The 26,880-nt window shown below is 40.9% G+C and overlaps 1 protein-coding gene across 11 annotated transcripts in view; it reads right to left on the bottom strand.

Moving 5' to 3' along the window:
• Positions 1 to 26,880, bottom strand: part of PHF21A (PHD finger protein 21A) — a 132,746-nt gene continuing 105,866 nt past the window's right edge. For 6 of the 11 annotated variants that reach the window (XM_055716992.1, XM_055716991.1, XM_055716990.1 and 3 more), the window contains 12 exons: positions 23,553 to 23,807; positions 21,700 to 21,786; positions 19,190 to 19,486; positions 17,311 to 17,409; positions 16,553 to 16,604; positions 15,663 to 15,742; positions 15,143 to 15,203; positions 12,546 to 12,709; positions 5,729 to 5,884; positions 4,020 to 4,095; positions 3,603 to 3,706; positions 1 to 1,643 (listed from right to left, as the gene is read on the bottom strand). In XM_055716992.1, the coding sequence (XP_055572967.1) occupies positions 1,389 to 1,643; positions 3,603 to 3,706; positions 4,020 to 4,095; positions 5,729 to 5,884; positions 12,546 to 12,709; positions 15,143 to 15,203; positions 15,663 to 15,742; positions 16,553 to 16,604; positions 17,311 to 17,409; positions 19,190 to 19,486; positions 21,700 to 21,786; positions 23,553 to 23,807 (1,686 nt within the window). In that variant the 3' untranslated portion in view covers positions 1 to 1,388. Of the gene's footprint in view, positions 1,644 to 3,602; positions 3,707 to 4,019; positions 4,096 to 5,728; positions 5,885 to 12,545; positions 12,710 to 12,796; positions 12,820 to 15,142; positions 15,204 to 15,662; positions 15,743 to 16,552; positions 16,605 to 17,310; positions 17,410 to 19,189; positions 19,487 to 21,699; positions 21,787 to 23,552; positions 23,808 to 26,880 lie in introns of all 11 variants that reach the window. The other 5 variants (XM_055716999.1, XM_055717001.1, XM_055717000.1 and 2 more) reach the window with 2 other exon arrangements.

Below are 26,880 nucleotides of genomic sequence, written 5' to 3'. Positions count from 1 at the left end.
TCATCATAAATAAGCAAAGTCTGTGTTAAAAAATTCTAAGTACACAGCATTTTCTCCAGTTCTGACACCTTTTTAATAGAAATCACTTGTTTAGGAAACAAATAGCACTTTTGTAATTTTTTTTTTACAATGTTTCTTACCTTGATCTTATTTTAAGTAACACTAGGAAGACCTCAATATCTTTTATTTTCCTTTTTAATTTAAAAAAGTTGGGTTTTTTCCCCCAGATACAAAGATTTTGCCCTTGCATAAAAAAACAGTGCCCAAAACGATGACACAAGGACTCACAAAGACTCACTGTATCTCACTGACACTATTACTTCTAATCTATACCATGCAAGGTCCCATCTACCTCTTTAATTAGACTGTCAGCCTGAAAAACAGCTTTTCTATTCCTTATTTAGTTCTTGTTACCAAAAGAAGAGAAAGGAAGTGAAAGAAAAGGACATTTCTCTGTTCAGTTCACACATCTGGGTCATGTGCTACTTTGTTCAGGATACCTTTGTTGTTTATAAATATAGAAAAGGGCTGGAATCTCATTTTCAAGTAATCGATGCACATTTTCTCTCGGGACACTCCGTCCAATGCTCCAAGCTGACCCTGGATTCTGGCCCTCTGTTCTCCCATTCCCAACACAGGCTTTCTGCATGAGTGTGAGGACCCAAACCCATTCTGCAAAGCATGTCTGTTGTTTAACGTGAAGAAACAGGATTAACCCAAAGCTGTTGGGACAGCAGATCCTCAGCCTGTACATGTGCTGGTTACTCAGTGAAAAGTCCATCTCCTTTCCTTTTGTACATCTCCTGTCTAAACAATAGTAAATACTGCTTATTTGATAGACTCGTCCCTTCTGGGCACTGGGATTTGATAATTTATAATTCTGTTTTTTTGGTTTAATAGTACTGAGAGTTTAGAAACAGGAAAAGCCCACAGGCTCTTTGGACTTGTTTTTGTTTTCCCCTAGCTAAACAAACTGTTCTGCAAATAAGGATTTGAAACCTGCTCTCCTCCCTCATCCCTGCTCCTCACCCCAAACAAAAATAAAACAAACCTATAGTGGCTGTGGAGGCTGCTGCAGGCACACACTGGTGTAAAATATAGAGAGAGTAAATATATTATTTCACTTGGCATGGTGCTGGCAAAGAACCCCCAGCTGGCACTATTCATGTAACATGATCCAAACTTTGCATGTACACACAGAATAAGAAGGATCAATTGGCAAACTCCGGTGCCGCCTGGCACAAGCATCTTCACGCTCTCTCTGGAACCAAAGAACTAAAGAATTCTGCACTTTCCAGAAGAAATCCAGTTTTGCTTTACTAGAGTTTCATTATTTTGCTCTTCCTCCTCGCCGCCACCTCCCTCGGCTCCTTCTTAACTTCACTGTGTTATTTAGTCTCATCGCCCTTGGTACAGTTCACCATGCAGCTCTGGGAAGGGGAGGAGGCTAAGGTGGAGGTGGCAGCATTAGTATTGTTAGTGGAGTCCATGCCATTGGAGATGGCTACTGAATTGACCTCAGAGTTTATGGGTTTTGAAAGGTCGATGCCTTGGATGAGGCGGATCAGCTGTTTTACCTTCTCCAAGGAGCTGTGCATCTCCTTCTGTTTTGCAAGGATGGTATTCTTCATTTCCATGCATTTCTGCAGCAAAACAGAAAAGCAGTAGTAAGTTCAGGCTAGTGAATCTACGAAGGTAAGAGAAGGAATACTGACATTCACAGATCTAAATCTAAGTACGCAGAAAAGACTGCGGCTACAATTTCACTTTCCCGGCCCAGAAGAAAAAGAATCTCAGGGCCGGGTTCACAGGAGAACTCATATTTGCAGGCTGAGGAATTAAACTGCCAGTACGTAGCTGTCACCTGGTACGGCCCCCTTTCATCCCAAGGTGTTTTGCAAATGAACGTAGACAGCTCCATCCTTTTGTGCTCCTTTTGAAGGGAAACTTCCAAGTGTATGCTCTTATTATTTTTTTCACTAGTATCGCATTGCTGAAATTTCTTTAGCTCAGATCTGCAAACTCAGGCATCCTACTGCAGCTGACTGCTGACAGCGTACGTGCATGCCACTAATGGGATACAGCCTTTGCTTTCACATACATTTTAGCAGGAACATCACTTCCTCCTCTCAATAAATAAAGGGGCACTTGAAAAGAAAAACAAGCCCTTCTTCACTTCAAAATCCTATTTGTGGCCATGTCTTTCTCTTAGAAGCAGTAGTAACCTAGCTAGCTCATCAGTTAAGAGTCTGGGTAAGTTAACTTTAAAAAAAGCCCACAAATGATGTTTCAGAGGTGAAAACCTGCTTATATCTATATTGGGAACTCTCAGAAAGGAGGAGATGGTAGCTATGTCTGTAACATTCAGGTTCTTACATATTTTAAACCTTTTACCCACGCTGATCTCCAGACACTGTTGCTTTCAGCTATACTGTTTTCGCACGCAGCTCATGGCATCAGAAAAACATCACAAAATTTAGACCAAACGCGTCTTTTTTGGACAGTTCCAATGAAAGTATAAACAATGACTTGGTCATAGAAGATAAACCGTTCCCCTTACCTACCGTCAGAACCTCACGTTAAGGGCTTACATCTGCCTGGGTACGCCACTGAGAAACAGTGTCAGTGCTCCAGTGCTGCTCAGGTTACACCCAGCTGCTACTAACCAGAAGATGACCAGTCTCCAGACCTGCTAACCAGCACCTCTCACCCCTTGTTTGCTCACAATCGTTTTATTTGTATCGTCAGCATTTAGGGGTCTATAAACACGGGACACTTACTTTTGTTCTAACAGGTAAAGACAGGCAGACCAGGAAGTGCATCCGTATTTAAAAAGAAAAGTACATACGTATGTACTTATGTATCCAGCCTTACAGATGCTGCCACACAGAAGAGATGTCAGTATTTTTCATTCCATGATGCTGACCGGGGCTACACTAAGTGAGCAGCTCACACCTTACACTGGCAACTCAAGATCCTGATTTGCATACTGAGGTGAGAAGAGAGAGCAAATGAATATGTATGCTCTAATTACAGCGCTAAACTAAGGTGGAAACTACAGCTTGTGGTTTGAAGTATGACATCGCCCAATTCATACCATGCCGGGGCATGCCCAGTGTCCGGCTGCTGACTGCTACGGCAACGCGTCAGCAGTGGAGAGTCGGTCATGAGCAAACGGTCACTCCTCTGTTAGGAAGGTCTGGAAAGCACACCAAGACTGTCGTTCTTATTACACAAAGAGGCCCAGCTACTCTTATTTGAGCGAGCCACTGGAGAATTTCACTTCCTTTACTGCCCACAGACAATAATGCTTCGAGTCATGTTTGTCACTAGCTGATATTAGAGGTCACTCTATGTCTACAATATATGGTCAGCATGGATCACGTGTAAGTGACTCAATGTAAGCACATGCTGCCTGTGTTTCCTTCTGGCTCCCCAAAGCAAAGCAAAGCAAAGCAAAGCAGAGCAAAGCAGAGCACTCACTCAATTCTCAGTAAATCCAGTGGAAGCCAGGTCTAACGCATGGAGTCCCTCTATTGTTTTCTCTCTGCATTCTGGCACCAGAGCACAGGTGCAGAGTTTTTTGGGAGGGCAATACTCACCGTTATAGAATTGCTGAGCTGTTTAACCTTCTGCTCTAGTTGTTCTCTTTCCTGTTTTAAATCTGAACTCCATTTAAGTAGTTTCTGTTTTTCCTCTTCTTTTGCTGCGAAACGGAGTATTTAAAATGTTTCTGTTACAACAGCGGACAGAGGGTCTAAACCACTTCATGTAAAGAGGTTAATTGTGTTTAAAGTCAATTCAACAACTTGTGCACTAAATCACCCCCAAAATTCCACCTACATATACAAATATCACAGAAGGCTTAAGAAATATTTAGATCACTATTTTCACTTTGCTAGTGCGTAAGATTCTTCCCCTTTAATTTCCTTTTGTGAAGGAAGAACCATTCTATCCCATTCCCCCAAAAAAATCTTCCATTATTAGAAGTGAAACTAAAGTGTTCTCCATTTTCCTACCTGCTTTATATGCAATATATGAATGAACGATTGCTAAAGTTCCTGGCCATGGGATTGCTTCTTCCTTCTTTAGCATCTGAAAGAAAAGTGTTTGGAGATTTAGCTGGTATGCAATCTACCCCTAAAAAAGCAAGAAGGAGAGAGAGAAAGGAGGAAAGGCTGAGGGTTTTCCTTCATGGCTGTCATTAGCCTCAGCCCTGTTAACATGAAGCTTCACAGACCTGTTCTGAGATTTAACAGAGGGAATTATTCACAACTGTACTGTGGCTCCCACAGAGCAGACCTGTTTCTTACAAATGTCAGCATTTTCTCAAATTCCTTCCATAGCCACAAATAAAAGTCTACTAATGAAACTGAACAACTTAAAAGAGGACTGAAAGGATAATATATCTGAACTCAGAGCTGCCAGGAGACATAAACATTATTTCATGGCTCAGATGAATTGCTGATCTTAGTTGTTCTGGGAGAAAAGTTTTCATGGCACAGACCAGTCTCCACACCATACGTTCAGACATCACATTTCCTGGCTAGTAAACACAAAACTGTCCTATCTCCCTTTCTTATCAGAATCATCTCAACAGAGTTGTCAAACCCTCTTTATAGGGTAAACATCAATTATGTCTTCCAGATCCCTCCTACATACTCCTTCCCAAGAAGCTTTATTTTGACAGGAAAGACATGTATTTTTAATAAATGAATCAGAGAAGTGTCTCAGAAGATCGAGGACTCGGTCACTTTACAGGGAAATTACTCAGATTCCCACCCGCCCAGTTTTGTGGGAACCTATCATGGAACTATGAAGAGGAAGGACAAGGTGAGAGCAGGCAAGGGCAGGAATAGGGAAGTGCTAACGCTCCCTCCTCTCTTGAAACTACTGACCAAGCCACTTGAGTTTTGCATTTTCATTCTTCTGAACAGTACGTCAGGCTGGGTTTTTGTGTGACCATCTGGCTAACCGAAGGGCACGTGGGCGACCAAGCAATATGCTGTGTTTGACAGAACACTAACAGCTTCAGGCTGCCGATTATCAGCAATCCTTCCCAACTCCGGGAGTTCCACGGAAGGGTTAGGAATACAATAGTTTACTTCTCTGTGTTGTAATCTCAATGCAATTATAAACAAAATATTAAAATATAATCTGTTCACTTCAATTGTGTACTTTCAGAGAGGGATCTGGAAGGAAGAACCACCCAACTGTTCGCCCATCTCATTATACTGATGCTAGATGATATTATTAAAGAGATCACTGAAGACAACCTCCCTGATGTTTGATTTATATGAGCAAACAAACAGGGGCTTGTATTTGCTCTATCTATTGAGGGAGGCTTGTGCAAATGTTTTATTTATTTGTCCAGAAGAATATACTAATGGCTTTTGAAGAAACAACGAGCTTAAGATGAACAGCAAAATTTCTATGGGTCATAAAGAACCTTTCCCAAAAGTTTGCGTGCTTTGGCCCAGAAAAAAAGAGTAAAAACACAATGGTAACAAATAAAAGACCCAAATCTGGGAGCAAGGCCTAACAGTTTTGTAATTTGATGCATTCCAGCCGAGGTAATTCACATTCACACAAGCCTTATTACAGATCAAATAGGTTTGCTCCGTGTCAGGCTGTCTTGATTTAAGCAAGCCAAGTGAACCGGTTATTTTAACCCTGAAAAACCTTTACAGCGCATTGTATATCACTCTCCCTGTCTGTCAAACAATACCTGGTCTTGACATTTGGGACAGATCCACATGCCCTTGGGAATGGTTTTCAGAGGCGGGTCCAGACAGTCCAGGTGATAAACACGTGAACACGTGTCACACATCAGCAACTGCCCGCTTTTTCTGCAAACACTGCAAAAATCCTCATGGATATCGCCCTATAAAATTCAGGGGAAGGGGTGTGGGTGAGAGAGAGAGAAGGCAAAAAGTGAACTTCGATCTCTGACATCACATTCTAGTTGAATACAAAGTTTACAGCACAAACTACTTCTAAGGGGATTCCAAATGGGCCAGCTCTTTGCAGGCTGCGAAACAGGAAAACCAGGCAGGATGGCAGAAACACTGACAGCTGTCCTCCCAAACACTCCCTCTGTCCTCCCAAGGCAAAACCATACAGCAAACACTCACTACCACAGCTTCTCTTAACAAGGGCTACCCCACAGCCTTTCTTAAGATTACCCCTTCACCCTGCCTATTTTCTTTGGCTAAGGTGATAAGCAACCCACTTTCTTAACCCTTCTCATTTCTGGATGTAGGCCCAACTCCGCTGCAGGAATGCTGCCAAGCTGAGTCTTGCCAGTAATGGTATCTAAGAAACCCCAACCGAGTGACTTACAAGAACCCTGTCAAGATATTTAGGTCACCTTTAAAAATGAAACTGGAAGGAAGAGGTGTTGTGCTTGTAAATGAAAAAGAACAAAATTAATTATGTTCCGAGACAACTCTTTTTACTGCATGTTCCGAGACAATTCTTCTTACTTCACTTAGGTTACCTCTAACTGCACCAAAAAAGCCGTGACTCAAAACTTCTCATTCCCTATAGAGTGGGTTGTGTTTCACCACTAACATAGGCTGAGAGCCAGGATGAAGGAATACCAAGAGAAATTGTTCTAAGTAAGGGAGTTTTAAAAGAAAGTACTGAAAACACTACTGGCAGCATCTCTTAAACAAACTAGGTTTAGTGACTACTGCATCACCATCAGAAAGAATTATTCCTACAGCCATTAACTTCCCAGAAAGGTAGGTCTGATTTTTGTCACTTTTTCTTCTCTCTCTCTCCTCCTGTTACTCTCATCTCATGCTTGGAGTGGTGGTGGTTGTTTGTTTTTCTTTGTTTTTTGGATATTTGAACAGAGAGGTGTGAAAGAATCATCCTCCTGCTCCCCAGCCCTCTCCATCCTCCTGCTCCCCAGCCCTCTCCATCCTCCTGCTCCCCAGCCCTCTCCATCCTCCTGCTCCCCAGCCCTCTCCATCCTCCTGCTCCCCAGCCCTCTCCATCCTCCTGCTCCCCAGCCCTCTCCATCCTCCTGCTCCCCAGCCCTCTCCATCCTCCTGCTCCCCAGCCCTCTCCATCCTTCTGCTCCCCAGCCCTCTCCATCCTTCTGCACCCCAGCCCTCTCCTCTCACCACCTGTCCTGGCAACTTGACGTATTCAGTGCCCCACCTGGAGTCCGATACAAGCAAGATGGGCAAGGCCGCCAACGTAAAATGCATGTGTGGAGTCAAACTGCGCGTATGAGGCAGATCCGCGGGTGCGAGGCTTCGTTCTGACCCCACAATCTTGTCACATGTGTGAATAAGTTGTATCAATTTGGAGGGACAGCAGATTTGGCTGGGCACTTACACATTAAGTTGCCAGGCAAGAAAAATGACACTAATCTCTTACTATGGATAAAATATTAAACATATTAGAAGAATGACACACAAGCAATCTGCTTGGGTTTCTGCTTCCTGGCTCTACTGCTGATGAGGCCTTCCGTCAAAGGGAAGGTTATTCTTCTCTTAATTCTCACGGTTAGTGCTGATGTCATGTGTTGTAAAGGATCAATCTTCCGCAAATTTTCAGTGCCATGTTTTGGTTGTTAACTCCCAGGTATCACTGAGAGCTGGGTTAGGGTATTACTTCATTCTTTAATACCAAAGGGTTCCTCAATGTTAAATGAAGAACTAAACGAACAACATTTCATGCCTCTTGTGATCTGTGTAACCAGGCTGGGAAGAACTCCTTTTCCCCTAGCATGCACTCTGTGAGTACAAGGAAAAGAAGGCAGGCAGAAGACACCAACTGAGCTAAACCAAAATCCTCTGTAACCTAAGGAAAAATTTAAGGGGAAAATCCTCACATTTTAGATTAAAATTCTCATTCTAGACAATGACATGCGCTAAGATGCTTTGGTTGCCACAGACTACACGATGGTGCCTGGTAACCGGCTCAGGTGCAAAATGATTGATTTGCTGAGAACCAAACTTGTTTCGCCTAATACTCTGCAGAAAGAGACGTGTGTAGTTGCTTTCTGAGGGGGAGGTACTCAGAAATTTAGACCCAGAACCTTCTAAACTGAATGCTGCAAAACCTGAGGTGACACAGCTGGTCAGCGTGCAGTGCGGCTGAATGCATCACGATGACAACATGCACGCCCCAAATCCACAGCCCTAGCTTTGGTCATGCAAAATTCAGGGCATTTCCTCAGAATTAATAGCTGGCCTTACCAAAATCCCAGTCACCATTTGATTCCAAAAAAATGCCCCAGGTTCTACAGACAGTTAATAAATATATGCTAAAGGGGGGCTGGGCTTGATGTTGTGACATGAACCCCACTAATCCCAGCTTATGGAGCAGCTCGGGGAGGGGGTATGGGCAGAGCTCCTGAGGCTGCTCTTACACATGCTACAGGCTTAAGAGACTGAAGAATTTTGGAACAGAGACCATGAAAGGTGATTTAACATTGCTTTTTGCTCTACTTCCTCCACACCAAGAGACCAGGAAAACAAATGAAAGCTTTCTGGACAGCTAACAGTTTTCTTCAGGTTTTTTTTTTAAAGTGTCTGGAGCAGCAGGGCCTGACTTCAGGCAACAGAACTAAATAATAACAGTATCAAATCAGAAGTATATGTAGTTTGTGTCTTTGAATATGTAATATCTATATTTATATGTATGTTCCACTGCAACAGCATGGGAGAAGTAAATACTCTGCAACAGGAATTGTTCATGGCCATATAAATAAAGAGGATCATAATGTATGATGTAAGTGAATTAAGTTATCAGAAGCAATAATAATTCTGCTATTTCCTAACTTTTATGGGCTTGACTGCAATGTGGATGTTCCCTAATGCTCCCCTCAACTGAAATGTTGTTTTGATATAAAAAGTTTACTACTAAAAAGACATATTGTGACCACAGACTTGAACCATCACTAGAACAAGAGATTTTTCCACTGTTTTTACTGCTGAGTAATTGACTTTCAAAGGCAATTGCTACCTTCCAGGTGAACATGCCACGACTGTGTGAGGGAAAATCACACATAACCAAGTGGTTTACAGCTAATTGCCAAATAGAAAAAAAGAAAAAAAACCCACAGAGTTTTGCTCAGTCCTGCCTACTGCATTACTTCCTTCCTTTTCCCAGGTTCTATTCCTTCTTTCTACCCCTGCATCCTTATCACCAATCCCATCTCCAGTTCCTGCTTTATCCTCCCTTCAAAATTTATCGCTGTCATTCAGAGAATGACAGCGGTAAGGAAAGGCAAGAAGGCTGCTCTGGGCCATGGTGCCTGGCACCAAGTGCTTGGCCTGATCTGTAATTTTCATAGGTTGGCTAAAGTCAAAGATTACTCAAGTGCTAAATACCAAATTCCCATTCTAAAGCCTATAGGAATTAGGCCTTCTCAGCAAATTAATGCAAAAGTATTTTAAAGATGGGCAAAACTGCAGTTTTCTTCTGTATCTGAGGAACCGCTAAACTGTTTTAACTGAAACTTCTGAAACAGCCTTATTTACTCAGGCACGGCTTGTGCTTTCATTTTTAAGTCCCCAAAGCTGGAGGCTGTCACTAGAGACAGTATTTTCTGTCTGATATAAAGAGACTTTTCCATAGCCACATCACCTGGTAACAAGGCAGACCCTCTTCAACACGACATGGCCAAATGAAGTGATCCTGCCTCCTCTGTATGCCCAGACACTCATTTCTGTCCCCTGCATGAGGCTGGCACAAGCATGTGTGTGCCTATAAAATTAACTGGATTAGGGCACAGTCTTGGCTAAGACTAACAATTTTTAGTTATGCCAGTTTCCTTATGGAGATCAAAATGTGACCTCAGATTTATCAGTGCTGGAACAACACAGGAGGCATTTCAGGGATGAGAAAAGACTGCTTGTGACAGGCAGGACAGTTCCTCTTGGTGGTAGCACCAGTCATAAACTGTGGCATGAGCATTCCAGTGTAGCCTGCATTCTGCATGTAATTAAGCTGCAAGCTCCTTAAATCCCAGAGATCTACTTTTCCTCTTTGTCTTCACCTCCAGCATGACTCGCACTTGGTGTTTAAATATATAGTATTTTTCCAGCATTATATAGCACTTTTCCAGCCAAGGATGCTAAAGGTTTTTACAAGTATTGCTAAGTTCTCAAAACTTAGATGGGAAAAGGAAGCACCATGCCAAATGTATAAAAGGGGGAAAGCGAATCACAAAAAAGGGATGTAACTGCACAAGTTTATCCAGCAATTTCATGAGGACATATTAACACAAGACTACCTTCCAGCTCGTGATGGCAGTGGGAAACCACTCCTCTTTTTATGGTTAGCAAGTAAGAATTATAACATGTAATGACAGAAGAAGAGGTATCGTATTTACTATGTTTCCAATATTTTGCTGTCTCTGAAGGTTCAAATTTTGCATAATAGTCTTTGAAATATATTTTCTACTTTTACATGTATTTTATTTTATACAGAATTCAATACCAAATATTTCTGAAAAGTCTTAACAAATTAGGCCAATTGATAGCAAATATGCATTGAATGGGACCTTGGGATAAAGTTCATTCAAAAAATTAAACCCACAAAAACGTTAGTGCTGTTGTATATGTATAAACCAAACAATTTGTCGGGAAACATGTTTAAGGAGATTTCTATATGATTCTAAAAGAGAAAGAAGGTTACTGCGCTATATTATAATACACTCGGGTAAGAGAGAATGTTAATTACCTGCTGCATAACCTTACATTGTCTCCTTTAAAATACTTTTATTTTCATTAATTAATGAATATTAAAGCAGTCCAGAATCCAGGCCCAAATACTATCCAAATTCAGAAAATTCAGGGCATTCAGAACTAGATTTGAATGGCACAGAAATTCACTATTCTTGGTTCAGCTTGCTGCTACCAGGCACTGCAGAAAACAGGGCAACAACTCATTATACTGTTTTGAGAGCTCTTGCACAGTGGGAAAAGACTCAGCAGTATACACACACACGTCAGAGATGGAAAAGACTCCCACCACATTACCCAGTCCTTCTCTTGGGGCCAATGTAAAAAACACGCTCTCCAGCATGTTTGCTAGTTGTTTGTACTGCTTGCTTTTAAAAGTCCCCAAGGATGGAGCTGCCCCACCTTCTCCCTGAGGGGCTGTTCCACAATCCCATTCATTTGACTGTCAGGAAAGGGTTTTTATCATCAAGTGCTATTCTGCTCTCAAAAACTACTATATGAAAGAGAAACTTTTAATTTCACATACATATTCCCTGGGTATCAGAATTGCATCTATTTATTTCAGTGACTCAGACACACTTGTATTATTTCTATTCCTGTTACCTCTGCAGAACAAATACAGTTCAGAGGCAAGAAGCTGGCTTCTATTCCCTGCTGTAAGTGGCCAGCTGAGTTGGTCTCTTGGTCTACAAACTTACAGTGATGCAACTGCATAGATGGAAATAAAGCAGCCCAACTCTCCCTTAAAGCCCATTTCAAATGGTTGGGCCTCAATTATGTGTGATAATACGTTTAGAAAAACAAAAAGAGGGACGTGAAAAACAAAAGAAGAGACTGCTCTAACTCAGCTTGCAGGAGCTTTGGCAGCACTAGTATGAAGAAATAAGCATGCACCTTTTTTATGTTTAAACTGTGCCCAGTAGGTACTAGTCATTAGAACGCAAGTGCTTTACTGGAAGTGCTGCTTCCAGGACAATGCAGCTCTGGAGAATTTTTGCGCAATGAATCGTTTCACCCGTACTGAACTGTCACAGTACACTTTCAGAACAAACCATAGTGTACAGTCCCTTCGTTACGGCATTTTGGATCTATACAGCGACTCAGTCCAATGCTTCCCACACTACTTATCTTCTAAAGTTTACGTATGACCTTTAATTTTTTCCATAATGTTTTTGCAAGGAATAGAAACAATGAAATAACTGGATAGTTCTCAGCAACTTAAAAAAGATTGTGCCTTGAGTAGCAAATCTTACCTTCAAATTATCTTAAAATAAGGACACTTGCTTCTTTGTAGATGATAACAATATGACCGGACCTCACTCAGGCCAGGTTTTACGATCTGACCACAGGGGCGATGTGTTTAGCTATGCCAGCACACCAAAACTGCCAAACCAGGGCTGCAAATGCTGCTCTCTTGCCTGTTCTGTGTGACCCAAGCACTCTCCCTCCTTCTCTCATTACAGAAACACCACAACTTTTTGTTATTATGGTCTGAAAGTAATACTTTCCATTCTCCCCTTCCCCCTTTTTCATGGTTGACAGATTCAATTCAGTCAGACAAGATCTCAGACACTGCACAAAGGAAATGAGCTCATCTAGCAAGCCTGGTGCCTCCCAATGTTTCAATCCACCAAAGGAGTTATAAATAAAATCTCTACAGGACAAGAACATAGGTGCAGGAGGAAAAAGGAAGGGTGTTAAAAGAATGCTGGTTGTTTCACTGCACTGAGTCAGGACAAACGATGAGTGAGACTAAAACAAAATCTGCAATGATTTTCCTTGTGGCTGTTTCTACATATCTTTCTACAAGTAACCCCCTCCCCGAGAGTTACTTACGTCTGTGGAGCTGGGGCTAGGCAGGGACACGGGTTGAACAGCTGCAGGAAAAGTAAATGTGGTCTCTGTCTTTTCATTTTCGGGGGAGTCAGGATAACTGGACAGAGGGGATGTGGGGGTCAAAGCCCCGAACCCCAGCACCGCGTTGTATTTAGGTGGACGACCTACATATTAACAACAGGGAACACACACACACACACACACAAAAAAAAAAAAAAAAAAAAAAAAGAAGGAAAAATGATCTTACATACCTTTGGCCAGTGGTCCTCATTGGCTAGCATGAAAAAGGAAATGATGTAGCACAGAGAGGAAGTTAATATAAAAGTTACAAGTGGAAGGACAGAAGCAAAGATTTAAACATTTTTTAGAAATCTTTAAGTAGAATTTTGCAAGGAAGGAACATTTAAAAGATGTATTTCAGAAGGAAACAGAAATAAGCTCTGTAGAGAATCAAAGAATCAACCCCACAAAAGCAGCATGGGGACCCCTGCCACTCCTAGAAATGAGGCTACTCAGTTTTTAGGGGAAACAGGTTGGCATCAAACCTAGAGGGAAGCTACGATAACTACTATTAAATCCTTTCCACTGTTCTCCCATCCCTCCCTATCTTTCTAGTGCCAGCACAAATCTCCGCAAAGGTAAGTCCTTTACCAGAGGCCAACACTCACCAACCCCCTCCTTTTCTTCCCCTCTTTTTTAAAGCCACTCACCCACAGATCAGCACTTCCTACCCCACTGGCACGTTTTTAAAATTAGGCTACCTGCTGCCTGACCCGTAACTACCACCAGTTGTAACGTACCACTGGTCTGCCACTGTAACACCCCCCCCATTCTGTGTTCTTTCTTAGACTTTCTCAGTCAAGTATGTCTGATTATGTACAACTCCTGTATGCTCCTTTGGATGAGTGGAAGTGCAAAAAGGTGTTCATAACAATTTTTATAAATTTATGTATGCAAAGCAAGAAAGCAAAAACCCGGTATGTAACCACCATTTCTGCCTCTCTTCTCCAGGGTAATTTATGGATATGTAAACATAAAGGAGTTAGGATCTAGGAATAACTCCCCAGATCTTATGTTTACAGATCGTCAGTCTATACCTATTAACATGCTAAACCTTGCATTTAAGGTCTGGATATGTTCCAGAATTAAGTATGTCCTTGGAAACGGATTTCTCATAGTGATGTCCATGGCTGAAATTTCTGACATGCTCAGCACCATCTAGAATTAAACTAAAGCTCTCAAGGGCACACGCTTGCATAAGCTTTTCACCTAATATATTGCTATACTAAATCACAAAACAGATGTATACCTCTAAATCTTTTGTCAAATGAAAATAATATGTGCTACTAATTTGGTACTGATGCAAGGTACAGGCTCACAAAAGAGTGTGAGGGGAAAAAAAGAAAGTATAATAGCAGTCAGTGTGCAAAAACAGGCTAAGAGAGTATCAAGTACAAAAGCATGCAATTGTTTTCATTGATACAGTAATTGTTCACAATGAGTTATAAAACAGAATTAAGAAATCATTACTAGAAGAAGGAACATTTACTTATCCACACAGTAAATGCAAAACTCTCTCTATAAAATCTACATCATATCTTTTTAAAAAAATACGTTCAATGTTATTAGAGGATGGCATAGAGACCAACGCCTTTTATTTAGAGGCAGCATAGCTGCAGAAGTGCCAGCTTTGCCACACTGCCTGCTGGACTGAAGAGGTGTATCAAGGAGAGCACGTGCCAAGTGAATATTTGACCTTGCAGTCAAAACCCAAAGATAATGGAACTGCTCAGTGCTAGGTAGAACTGTGGGGGTTTTTTTAATCTGATTGTTTACTTTTTTTTTTTAGCAGAAAACTCAGGAGTAAAGAAGGCATTACGAGTCTTTAAGGACTCCAGAAAATCATCAAAAATCAGGGAAAGATTGACATATATGTGTGGTTGATGCCATGCTCAAAAAATGTTATCATGTTCTCTCCTGTGCTGTTCTGACTCATCTGTTTCACCATAATCTAAGTCTTAAAATTTCATCTGTTCTACAGAAGGATTTCTACTGAATAACACCGCATACCTGTATGAAAGATCATCTCTCATTTCAGGACGACTGTCACTCTGGTTGCAGAAAAGTGCTCAGTGTGAGCATGATAGCCTTTCTTGCTCATGATAAATTCTTTTGAAGGACCCATCTCTACTCCCAGTGGGGAACAAGGCTTTTGTTACACTAAGTTTCCCCTCCTCAGGGCACAGACACTTTTTCCATAACTACCTTCTTCTTGACAGTAACAATACAATCTAGTTATTAACAAGAGTATCTTGACAGCAGCTTTATACCACTAAATGATGTTCAAACATCTCACCTTTCACTTTATCTATTGTATTTTTGGGGGGTTTTTTTGAGAGTGAAACTGAAATGAAACACTGAGCTGCCTAATAAAACGTGCTATGCTAATCCCTAGATTTGTCTAATGTGGAAATTTACTGGACAAATGAAGTACTGTAGTGTCCTTCTTTGTTTTGCTCTCCAAATCAAAAGGGGACTGCAAATGCAAGACGGAAGAAGAGGCACAGAGCAGGGAGACAGGTCTAAGTATACCTCACCTCTTTTGCGTGTCCCGGGATGCATTGTGCTGTTCAGGTACGTGACTGCACTCTTCTTGCGCTGCAGGGCAGAATATAACAATTTTTGTTGGCTAACATTTTTTGGCAGCAACTACATGCGATAGCTGAGGAACAGCATGGTAGTACAAAGTGAGATTCCTGCCTGTTCTGTTTCCTGAAGCACCGCTTCAGAAAGGTGAGCTTTTTTACACTACTTCTGACACCTGGACTGCTTCAGGCTGATACGCAAGCTGACCTAATGGTAAGAGTAACACACGTGGCCACTTAACGTCAGAGTTACGCAGGAGAAGGCAGAAAAAGATGTAAGTATTTGAAGAACATCCCAATGTCTTTACTATTTAAAAATCTGAGGGTCTTACCACCACAATGGCCTTTTGAATTATAAATGATAGCTTGCCTGTCTAGTTAGGACTGCGATAGCTTAGGAGGTAGCAACAAGGCAGAAAGACACACAAGCTCAGAATGAAAATACCAGCTTCCCCCAGCAAAAAATAAATACCTCAGGCTCAAAAACGGCTCCACTGTACACTGGATTTGCTGTTGTTCTTCTTTTCCTCTCTTGTCGCTTACTTTGGATTTCTTGTAAAACAAAGCATTCAGGTTAGAAAACAACGGGTCTCAGTATATAAAGTCCTCAGAATTCAGTTTGCATGTGAGGAGAGCTGTGACGATTTCTACAGAACAGCGATCATGCTTGAACATAGGCAACTTTGTTATACTTCTAATTTCTGAAGGTTTGAAACCTAAGAGCTGACAGGGAACATATACAGTGCTCAACTAATTAATGAAATGATTGCCATCTTCTCACACCCCCCACCTGAGACGTTTTAAACTCATGGTCAGTGTAATTGGGATCTAAAATGAAAAGCCTCTGGTAAGCCTGTTGATACTTAAAAATAAATACAGTACAGAAATACGCAAGCCATTGAAACCTTAGGCTGTATTTCACTGTATACGATTAAGGAGTTTAAATTACAAACCCAATTGTAATCTATTAACTCATTCACTACAGATTACAGTCCCATGAAATAAATGAAAAATCTCTAGATGTGGGTTACAGTAACATTATCCATGGTGTAACTTGGCAGATACAGGGGCTGTCCAGAAAACAATGGGATTATCACAAATTTCCTTCCTAACATCAGAGCATACACCTTCTTCCCAACCACTGATCTCTGCTTGCATAAGCAACTGCTTTGTTTCAGTGTAGTAAGAGGAATAAAGAAGTATGCACAACAAACTAAGTTAGACCAAGAGTACAGACATCCCAAATGTACTTCTGTGCAAGAAAACACTGCATTTAATCCAGAAATACTTTGGACCTGCACTTCCAATTCAGAACGGCCATGAAAGAGGAGTTCAGGAACCAAGTTAAGACATTTTTCCTACCTTCCAGATGGTCGTGAGTAACTAGTCCCAGAGACACCATGAAGGCAAGTTTCTGTGAAGGGGGAGAAAAAAAAGATAATGACAAATCAAACCGATAGGATGGGCTATGTCACTTAGGCCCTCTGAAGTCAGTTGACAGGTAAGTAAGTAACAAAAATGTTATTAGTAGTACTTTGCTTCTGTAAATCACTTTTCATTCATACCTTCAAACTGCCTTACAGGGGATAGACAGTAGTCCCATTTTCTAGATGGGAACCTAGGCTGAGATACAGGGAAATGCCAGTTGCTCGTGATCACAGAGTTGGCAGAGCTGGGAACAAGAAAGCAGTTTCTTTACTTCCAGTCCAGCACTGAACCAACTAAGTGACTGACTTTTAGAAAGTACCAACACAGTTTAATTGCCAGCAAAATATTGCTAGTTAAAGATCATTCTCCATATATTGTGAACTACAAGGAGCAATTCTGGCTTACATGTGCCTCTCAATAAGTGCTATGGCTTCTTAAAGGATCCCAATTTTAATGCAGTAAGTGCACAGACATGTAAAAATCAATTTATTCTCTACAACTTACTCTCTATCAACTTATTCTCTTATTCTCTTCTGCTTATTCTCTAGCCTTATCAACTACTGCTGTCCAACAGGAATGTATAGAAATGTTCAAGTTAAGGAGACTTGAAGGAACAGAGGAGGGGAAAATGTTTTCTAAAGTGCTGAGTGTTTCCTTTTCTTCTTAAAAGAAAGCTCGGTGTGTTCTGATACCTGTGGATTTTCTTCTCGTTTTGGCTTCGGTGCAGCAGGTGGAGTAACTGTACGACTTTCTGTTTGCTTCTCTTCTGCTTCCACATGTGGTTTAATAGTCTGAAAAGAAACAGTGTTTCTCCCATTCAGTGATAAGAATGACTTTTTTCTTTACTTTGACTAGTAAGGCAAAACAAATACTTTTGCAGGTTCAGGAGAACAAGAGTTTAAAGCTGGCAGCGTACTAGCAAAGACTTAATTGAGGAATCTATGTGAAAGGAATATTAAATAAAGTGTTCTCCTTTAACAAAGGATCGAACAGCCTTACCACTGCATCAACCCATGCAGCCACGCAAGCAACAGAAGTAATCTTAAGAGTTAACTCCATTACAGAAATCACTATACAGTATGGGAAAACAGACACTTTAAGAACATCTCATGGAAGACTTCCAGGTAGAAACCATTCCCCATGGCACATGCATTTTGTACTTCTCACTCCTCAGTCTTTATATGTCATAGAATTACGAATGGCTCAGACCCTGTCTCTCTGACTCCTACAATCACAGATGTTTCTGAAGCTTATTTCTTTTCCTAAGTCATAATCTTCTGCGATGATATCACAAACCCTGCATGACCCAACCCATCTTTGGCCATGGCGTAGCTGTTGAGGCTACAAACCGAGTGAAGTAAGCTACACAGGGACAAACTTTTCTCCTTTATGGTATGGAGAAAATACAGAGAAAAATTCATGTTAAAACACCACCATTCTTCTGAGTGTTTTTCAACAGCTGAATTGCCAGTAATTATTCAAAGCACAAACAAATATTGCTGGCATCAAAAGGAATAGGCATCAAAAGTATGGTATTGTAGAAGTAAAACTTCAAATCACACGAAAAGGAAACGCATTGCTGAGTAACTCGTGGAACAGCCCTGAGGTACGCAAGAACCTCCTCATGAGAATTCATAAGCAGAACTGAGCATGAGCATAACTTTCATGCACATGATTTTCAGTCTCCATAGGTGACTTCAAAAGCAGAAGGCAACTTCAAGGCACGTTAGTCTATGAAAGAATTAAGTGAAAGATATACTACTATTATTTATAGAAGCTACATAAATATTATACGTTCTAGATTGTGTACTATATAACATACTATGTTATACTGTGACTAATATAAAATATACAAAAGAGTAAAAAGCCGAACAGAGATTGCTTTACTTGAACTGAATGGCAAAGGCTCTCAGTTGCAATCCACGCTGACTAAAGGAATGTTTTATGATACAGAAGTCTTTTCTGGAGAGAGACTTTAAAACTAAACATCTAGAATTCTCTGTTTCCGAGGGCTTCCTTTCCACTCAATCAATCCAACTTAGTCACGGGGAGCTATCAGTCCTCGGAAGCTGAGTGAGACTATTCTGCCTCCAATCAGAAGACTGCAAGATCAAGGAAGAAATGGCTACATTGATCGTATTAAATAACCCTATGTTTTCACATAATTTTCACCTTTCATGTAGGCACCCTTTGAAAAACAGAAACACAGAAAATATTTTTCCAATGTTTCTTACAAGCCTGATATGAACATGGATTTCAGTTTGTACTTGGTCTCCAAGATCCTGGAATACAGTCCTGCAATGTGGCGTGCTCATAACCCACTCAAGTTAAGACATTAGGGGGAGCATAAAAACACCGATGGTGAGAAACAGATTCCAACGGCCCATATTAAAGAAAATGGTAACTTCTACCCCAAGAGTTGCAAGTTGTTCCATGATTTGTACTGTTGCTGGAACATGAGTATCTCCAGTACCCACTGAAAATTTCTCCATGGTTGTCATCCTCTCCAAACGGGCACAGCAAAGCAACAAACCCAGTCTGTTGCATTAGTAGCCACTTTCTTACCCGTACCTGTTTTTCAATGTTTGGTTTGCTGATCTGTACAGTCTGAGGTCCAGCGAGCCTGGTACCTGGCGCTGCTATCACGATGCTGGTGAGCTGTGCCATGGGGAAGGTTTTGGCTATGGTTGCTGTCTGCCCGTTAACTACACGAACTGGATGTATGGAGTTCTGAGAGTTGGGTAAAGAGGTGGGCGTGAACTTTGTCGTCAACATCACAGGCCTCTGGATAAGCTGAGGAGCTGCAAGCATTGGAGGAGGTGCTGGGGCAATAGGAATGTTATTTTGGGCAACTGGTTTAGGTCGAACCTACAAAAAAAAACCAAAAAAAAAGAAAAGAGAGAGATTTGTGTATGACTATTTCAGATGCACTTTCTTACTTTCAGTTCAGCCTGTATAATCTGCAGAAGGTTGCTTGATTTTTTAATAGAATGTAATTTTTTAGCATAGTGTCCTAAGTATGCTATGAGAAGGAAAAGCCACATTTTCAAACCTACTTGCATACAACCCAACCACAACATCTGCATATGCAGTCACTGACCCTGAAATGGTATTTGGATGCACAGACACTTACATTGCAGGTTTATTGCCAAGTGCCTTATCTGTATCTAAATCAACATATCAGTTTTGCATGCCAAAAAATTCATGTAATATTTACAGGCACAGCTGAGGCTCTCATGTTAAAAGTGTGTCTCAGGGCTTTATAGTGAGCTTCCAAGAAATCATGAGTAGTTGATTGTGCCCTGGAAGAAATAATTAAATTTTTCAGCAAATACCTGCTACCTTTGTCAACTCTATATATTATTTAGACACCTGAACAACCAATCTTGCTAAGTAAAAAAAACTGTTAAGATTATACATTAATCCCTCATTGAAAGTGCTGAAGGCTACAGGTAAATGCAGTCATTACTCTTTTCTTCTTTCACAAGAAGAAGAGCCACGAGAATCCTCCAATAGTCCACCGCCAATGCTTGCTTGTTTCCTGCCCATTGTTAAGTTTTTACTTATCACATCATTACAGAGTATAAAAGTAGAATACATTACTCTGAAAATAGTCTTTTTCCTTATTTGATTCCTATTGTCCTATCCACCTTTAATATTTCCATAATGCATTTTATCATGGAAAACTAGGTCACATTCCAACAGATCACACCATCTCCAAATCTTAATCAGATATCAGCCTATACTTTCCTTTTTTCTTTTGTAAAAGATTTAGACTTTTATTCACAGCACCACGTATTTCTTACAAATGAAATAGTTCCTCCAAGATGTCTTTTCAAATGAAGAAGCAATCTGTGCCTTTCCCAAACCGTGGGAAAAAAAGTAAACCACAAGTTTTAGTGTCAGCTGCAAACAGAGGTCACCCTCTGTTGCAATGCAGAAATACTGGGGAACAATCTAGAGACATGTTGTTTTTCCTTTTTTGCTCATGACCAGCGAACACTAATTAAGGCAATTTAAGGCCTTGGGCGATACTTTGATTTTGCTGACACCTGTTCAGTGGGTTCATTTCACTTGATGTAAATACGATCACATATGATCATCATATGCCAATTTTGTAATCACAGACTCATGCAGGTTGGGAGGCAGCTCAGGAGGCCTGTAACGCAACCTCTGGCCCAGAGCAGAGCCACCACTAAACGCAGACCAGGTTGCTCAGGGGTTTGTCTAGACAGGTCTTGTAAAACTCCAAGGATGGAGCTTCCACAAAATCTCTGGGAAGCCTCTCCCACTCCTAACTGTCCTCAAAGAAAGAACTGCTTCCTTATATGCAGTCTAAACCTTCCCTGTTCCGATTTGTGATCATGTCTGTAACTCTCCAGCCAAGCACCTCTGTCTCCATCTTCTTGTTAACTTCCTTGTTGATATTGGAAATAAAGCTGCTGCTAGGCTGTCCCCAAAACCTCTTCTCCAAAACTGAGCAAGCCCACATCCCTCAGCCTCCCCTTGCAGGTCATATATTCCTGCCCTCTAGACATCTTAGTGGCCTTCCTCCCCTCGACTCATTCAAATTTATCAACCAGGGGGTCCAAAACTGCACACTGTATATCAGTTCCCAGTTTGTGATGGCTGAGGAAAGGTGGATAATCTCTTCCCTTAATCTCCTGGCTGTGGTCCTGTCGGTACAGCCCAATACGCTGCCAGGGCACACCGCTGCTTTACCTACTGTCAACCAAGACCTTTGAAGCAGCGCTGCTCCCCAGCCAGTCCCCAGCCTGTGCCAACGCAGGGGTTAGTCCGTCCACTCCAGGTGCGGTACTTTGCCTTTTTCTGTGCTGAAGCTCAAGAGGTTCCTGCTGGCCCATTCCTCTGTCCTGCCTAGGGCCCCTGGAACATCAGCGCTGCCCTCCAGTACTGGCTGCACCCTCAGATCTGGCATCATCCGTAAACACGTTAAGGATGAATTGTCTCCTCCACCAGGTCACCAATAAACACTGACAAAAATTATGCTCACGGAAAGTATCTCCTATCTATGCTATAATTAAGTTCCTTCTTCTATTGCTTGCTCTCTGTACACTCACCTGTGGAAGAAAATTTGGACGAGGAGTAAGTCTGGGAGGAGGGATGAACTGCGGCACTTTTATGGGCTGAGGCGTAGCCTGAACCTGCTGTAAGAAGGTAAGAGAATTCAGTAAGAGGAAAATAGCTTCAAAGTTGTTCAACAGAATCAACATCCCCAATGTATTTTCAGACCTGATGTCCCCGGTTTTCCACTTTGTAAATAATTTTTCACAGTAACAGGGTCCTCATTAGAAATACATTAAAGACAGCGCTAATGTTACTTGCCTGTTCCTACACACCTTGCTCCATATATTGAAGGCATCTTTCCTTTTAGGTCAACTGTACTAACTACTGTGCTCTGCAATCTAAACCCATTTCATTTGAAGATAACAAAAAATCCTATTTGTTTTAATAATTAAAAATCGGCTTTACGACAAACCGAAAAAAATAACCAAGACTTTGATGCCCACTATATGAACCACTGTCCTTTCATGCTGAATGGCACACAGGAGAACGAAAGCATCTCACACAAATATAAAAGATCTGGAAGTTACAACTCTTTTAGCAATATTAATGACACTGTGAGGGGCTCTTAACACACAACTTGAAAATTCCAAAAGTAGGCCGCTCATTTGAAACATTTAAGACCTCACTTGAAGGCATCCTAAGTACTTGCCTGTTTGAAAGCAGTCAGATGGAGCTGCCACACGATTAACCTCTGAATAGCACTACTAGCTACCCTAAGTTGAGTACCTGGTGACATTCCCTGAAATTAACATCCAGGTTAGCTTCCAGCCTTCTGTACTTCTGTCCACCCACAAAAGATTGCAATTTACTTCAAAAAGGTCCTATACCGATTAATTAATGCTTGGGAAAATAACTCTGAGATTTTTGATGAAATTTGCTACAGAAACATAAATCATGGACTATTATTAAAACAGAATCACCTCCCCAGACCGAATTAAGTTATTCAGCAAAGAAATGAAGCACAGATATAAAGGACAGATGAGAGTGGTGCAACGGATGGCACAGGAAAAGGTAACAGTAGAAAAAAACTCTCCTCAAATAGTCTTCTCTATTCTGATTGCAAACATATGCCCCATTAGGAAGCAAAATTACTTCCATTTGTATTATTAAACTGCATTTTTTAATAAAGATAAATGTTTAGTGAAGCCTTAGCCTTTACTCCAGAAGCAAAATTTCCCTGTCATGATGCTATACAACTCCTGGTTCCCAGACCAAGAAGCCCATACAACCCAATTCTAAAACATTGCTGCTTTTATTTCTAGGTGGCTAACTATTCTGTGTGATATAACTAAAGCACTTTCCAAAATACATGCTTAAAGCAACAGGATCTGTATATATGTATGAAGAAGCAGTGAGTGAAGACATGGTAGTGGGCAGAGTTAAGTGATGTCTCTAACACCAGAGACTTCATCACGCAAAGGGCATGAGACTGACTCAAAAAAAAAATCTAAGATGAAGACCCAAACTGATCAAATGAAGAAAGTCTGACATCACCACTGCCAAAGAAAAGACTAAGAATTCTGCAAAACACAGCCACATAGATTAGGTAGGGGTGAAACCAGTGGTATTTCCCCAGGACTAACAACTACTGACAGGGGAAGCTTTACACAGAGGTGATGACAGCACTGATTTAATTCTGTTAAGCAAAACATTAGTAACAACCCATGTAGAGAGCAAATGATTTTCTTGGACTATGATTTTAACAATGTTTACTAGTGAAGACTCACGACATGTCCCTACTATTTTCCTTTCTGTGCAAACCCCAGTGTGATTATTTTTTTCCCCAACAGTCCTCTTGTAAACCAAACCCCCACACATCTGCAGGGCACACATATGAAACGCTTACCAAAGTTACTGTGTTTTTTGCCACTATTTGGACTGCCTCAGCTCCTGGCCCAGTGACCTTATTTGTTGTCTGGAGGTTGACTGGTGCATTCTGTGCATCAGTGCTGAGGACCGCTTTCTGATTGTTGTTGATAGCAGTAACCATAGCAATGGTAGGTCTCTGACCCACAACAGAGGCAGGCATGGTCGCAGTTGCTGCTTTCAAGACGAGAGGTAGTGTCTTAGTGGTGATCATAGAAGCTGTAGTTACAGTTTTCTAAAGGAAACAGAAAATACACTGTAAGAGACAGAGACACTTCATATCAGACAGGACGTGGGCTGGTTAGCTAGAAACAATAGACAGCAAGAGAAAGAAAAGGCAGCACCGAGTCTAACTACCTACTGTTCAGACAAGCACATCATCTTACGCCTCTGGAAACTGGATAGCTAGAAAGGATTCATGTTTGAGGCACCTGTTGGGTCTGCTTTAATCATCTGCAGCATTACAGACCGATTCAAAAGAAATTCCTGAGAAAACGACAATTAAGTGTAACTAGTGGCATATGTATTTTTGGACCTTTTAGTTTCACGTTACTTCCAAACACGTACTGTCAATATCAGACCTATAAGGTGGAGGTTTCTGAAACATACCAGCAAACTCGCTTCTCACCAACTAAAACTCAAATATTCAAATGAAAACTTTGTTTACAGAGATCCTCACAATCAGGAGAAGAGGGAAAAAAACCCCATTCATTAATTGGTTTCTTTAAGAACAGAAACATATTTTGATTTTGGCTATCCCAAAGTTTAGCTTTAGCCACACATACAGTTATTTAGCCTTTAACTTTCTTTCCTGAGAATATCAGTAGAGCTGCTCTGAAGGTGTAAGAGCTGGCCGTTAGTCTCCCCAGCTGCAGGCAATTATATTTAACTTCTGTAGAATGGGCTGGGTTTGGAACATATATGTCATGTCATGATTGCTCTTCGCTTGTTTAAAGAGAGTTGGTTTCGACTCAATGCCAGCATTTACCTGAAATGCCTGAATACACTATGCCCACAAACTCCAAAGTTAAAACAACTATAATTTCACCATTTTGTTTTTAAAATGTACTGTCTTCTAAGATGTTAAGGGCAATGGACAACTGCGGATCTCTTTCAAAAAGCAACAAGGCAAGAGAGTGCCCATATAAAACCAGAACACAACGTACACAGAAAGCTCACGACAAGTGACACCCAACTGAATGCCAAGTGAGCTTATTTCTTTTTTCTTTGGTGTAAAAAAAGCTGTTGTACCAATGGCACCGCACCTTCAGAACAGTCAGTGGCATGATCAAATGCTCTTAGCATGAAATAACCACCACTCCCTCCTGATGTCAGCACTAGGCTCTACAACAGGAAAAAATGGAGAACTAGGGATCAGGCAGTCTTTTTTCATGTTCTGAACATGCCTGATTTAGACTGCTTGCTTTTAATTGCACAAGACCTTTCTCTTCCTTCTAATAAAGTATTTCCAGCTGGATTCTTCAGTATTTTCACCAATATCATCTCCTTAAACAAAAACGGTTTACCTTCACACCTCTAATTTCGTAACGCCTAAACTACATCCCCTAACTGTAAATTATGCACAAGTGTGAAAAAAATTCAAACACTGTACAATGCCAAATCAAAGGATAATTCATGCTTCAATTTTATACATTTATACAAGATCCAGACGTTATTAACTTCTCCTTGTTGCAACATGAACAATTCCCTTAACTTTTCATCCGTGATACAAGACCTTCTTATCGACCTCTGCTGCACCTTCTCCAGGGCAAGAGGCTCCGTTCCCCTAATGCAGTAACATTATTCAAGCTTTTCCAATGAGATGTAACATGGTATCATTTTCACAAGCATTACATTCATCCATAAACATTTTAAAGAAAAGTGTAATCAATCATGTAATACAAGACTGTGACTCTTTCAAGGGGTTCTATTAGGTCTGTAAATACTAAAGATGTCAGCAGATCACAAAGCTTGAAGATCCCTGTTACTGTGCTGAGCATTAATTACCTTGCTTATTCTAAAAAGTTTTCAATGCATGAATTCATACTGAAGTGGCATTCATAGTAAGTCTGCATTATTTCACATAATAACACTGCAATAATATGACCTTTTAGCAGGCTTGGTGCTCTATGAAGATTTAAAAAGCCCTTCTTACTGGACTATATTAAGTATATTAAAATGTCACTATTAAGGCAGCATATATACGCTGATTCCTAAATTGAATTACTCTGAAAATAACCACTGAAAGCACTGACTTTACTGACACAGCCTTGAAAGATGTATTATTTACAAAAGCAGGCACCAAAACACCTTCTAGAGAGACAAAAGATTTGACTTCTCTTTGCTGAAAGAGATTGAGGGGCAACAGGACAGAGGCACAATCTTAGATGCAAGATGTGTACAGAAGAAAGGGAGGTTACTTCAGAATTAGACCAACATAAATAAAAATATGAAAGTGTTAAGGATAAAAGCTGGCTTATTTATTCAGATGAGAGGATGACCTGCCTTTGAGTTTGTAATTACTGTCCAAGTACAACTGTATCAGTGATAGTCAGAAGGGTGTAGCAGTTTTTTGACTGTTTCACTAGAGGGCTCTTTAACTTTGAACAAAACCTCAATTTTTACAACCCAGGAGATGACCTGGAAGTTAATGCATAAATGCCAAGTGTGGGATACGGAGAAACACGTGAAACTGCTTTTGCAGTCATATTCCCTGGCTGGAAAACAAAGACTGGTGATACAGCAGAGAGTGATCCATTGTTTGCCTAGAAATATTCTAGGACACAGTAATATTTACTACTTCGTTCTGTTTAAACTTTGATATTGATGTTGCTACTCACAAACATCTTTTGCTTAGTTAAGTTTGCTCCATTTCTTCAGTTTTCGCAAGAATACAACTACCTAAGCCTCACAAACACATTTTCAGAGCACATCCAAAACAGTTTGCTGCGTTCATGAGAGAGCTAACATTTCTCCCCTCCTCTGCTTCCAGGAAAAGGGAAGACAAGAATCACAAGCGGTCAGAGCTGTGGCTGTGATTCACTGCAACGTGCAGAAAGTAAACTTCACAGGTGACTCCTGACATCTGCCTACCCAGGCAAACAGGAGCAGCTGAGACTGCATCAACAGGAAAAAAGACCTCACATACACTTCTTTTTACAAAACACCTCCCTGCGCTTTCTAGCTGTTTTATTAGCACACTTTGGAGATTCTAAATATTTGAACAGGAGAAACTTGGAATTCCCCTGTCAGCAGAAGCAGGCCACTTTCTCTGGTGAGTGCTGGGATTATATCTCTAATCCTATACC

The sequence above is a fragment of the Falco cherrug genome, chromosome 7 (genome assembly GCF_023634085.1).
Source record: "Falco cherrug isolate bFalChe1 chromosome 7, bFalChe1.pri, whole genome shotgun sequence".
Classification (NCBI taxonomy): domain Eukaryota; kingdom Metazoa; phylum Chordata; class Aves; order Falconiformes; family Falconidae; genus Falco; species Falco cherrug.
Note: the sequence above shows the minus strand (reverse complement) of the source record. Positions and strands in the feature narration are given on the sequence as shown.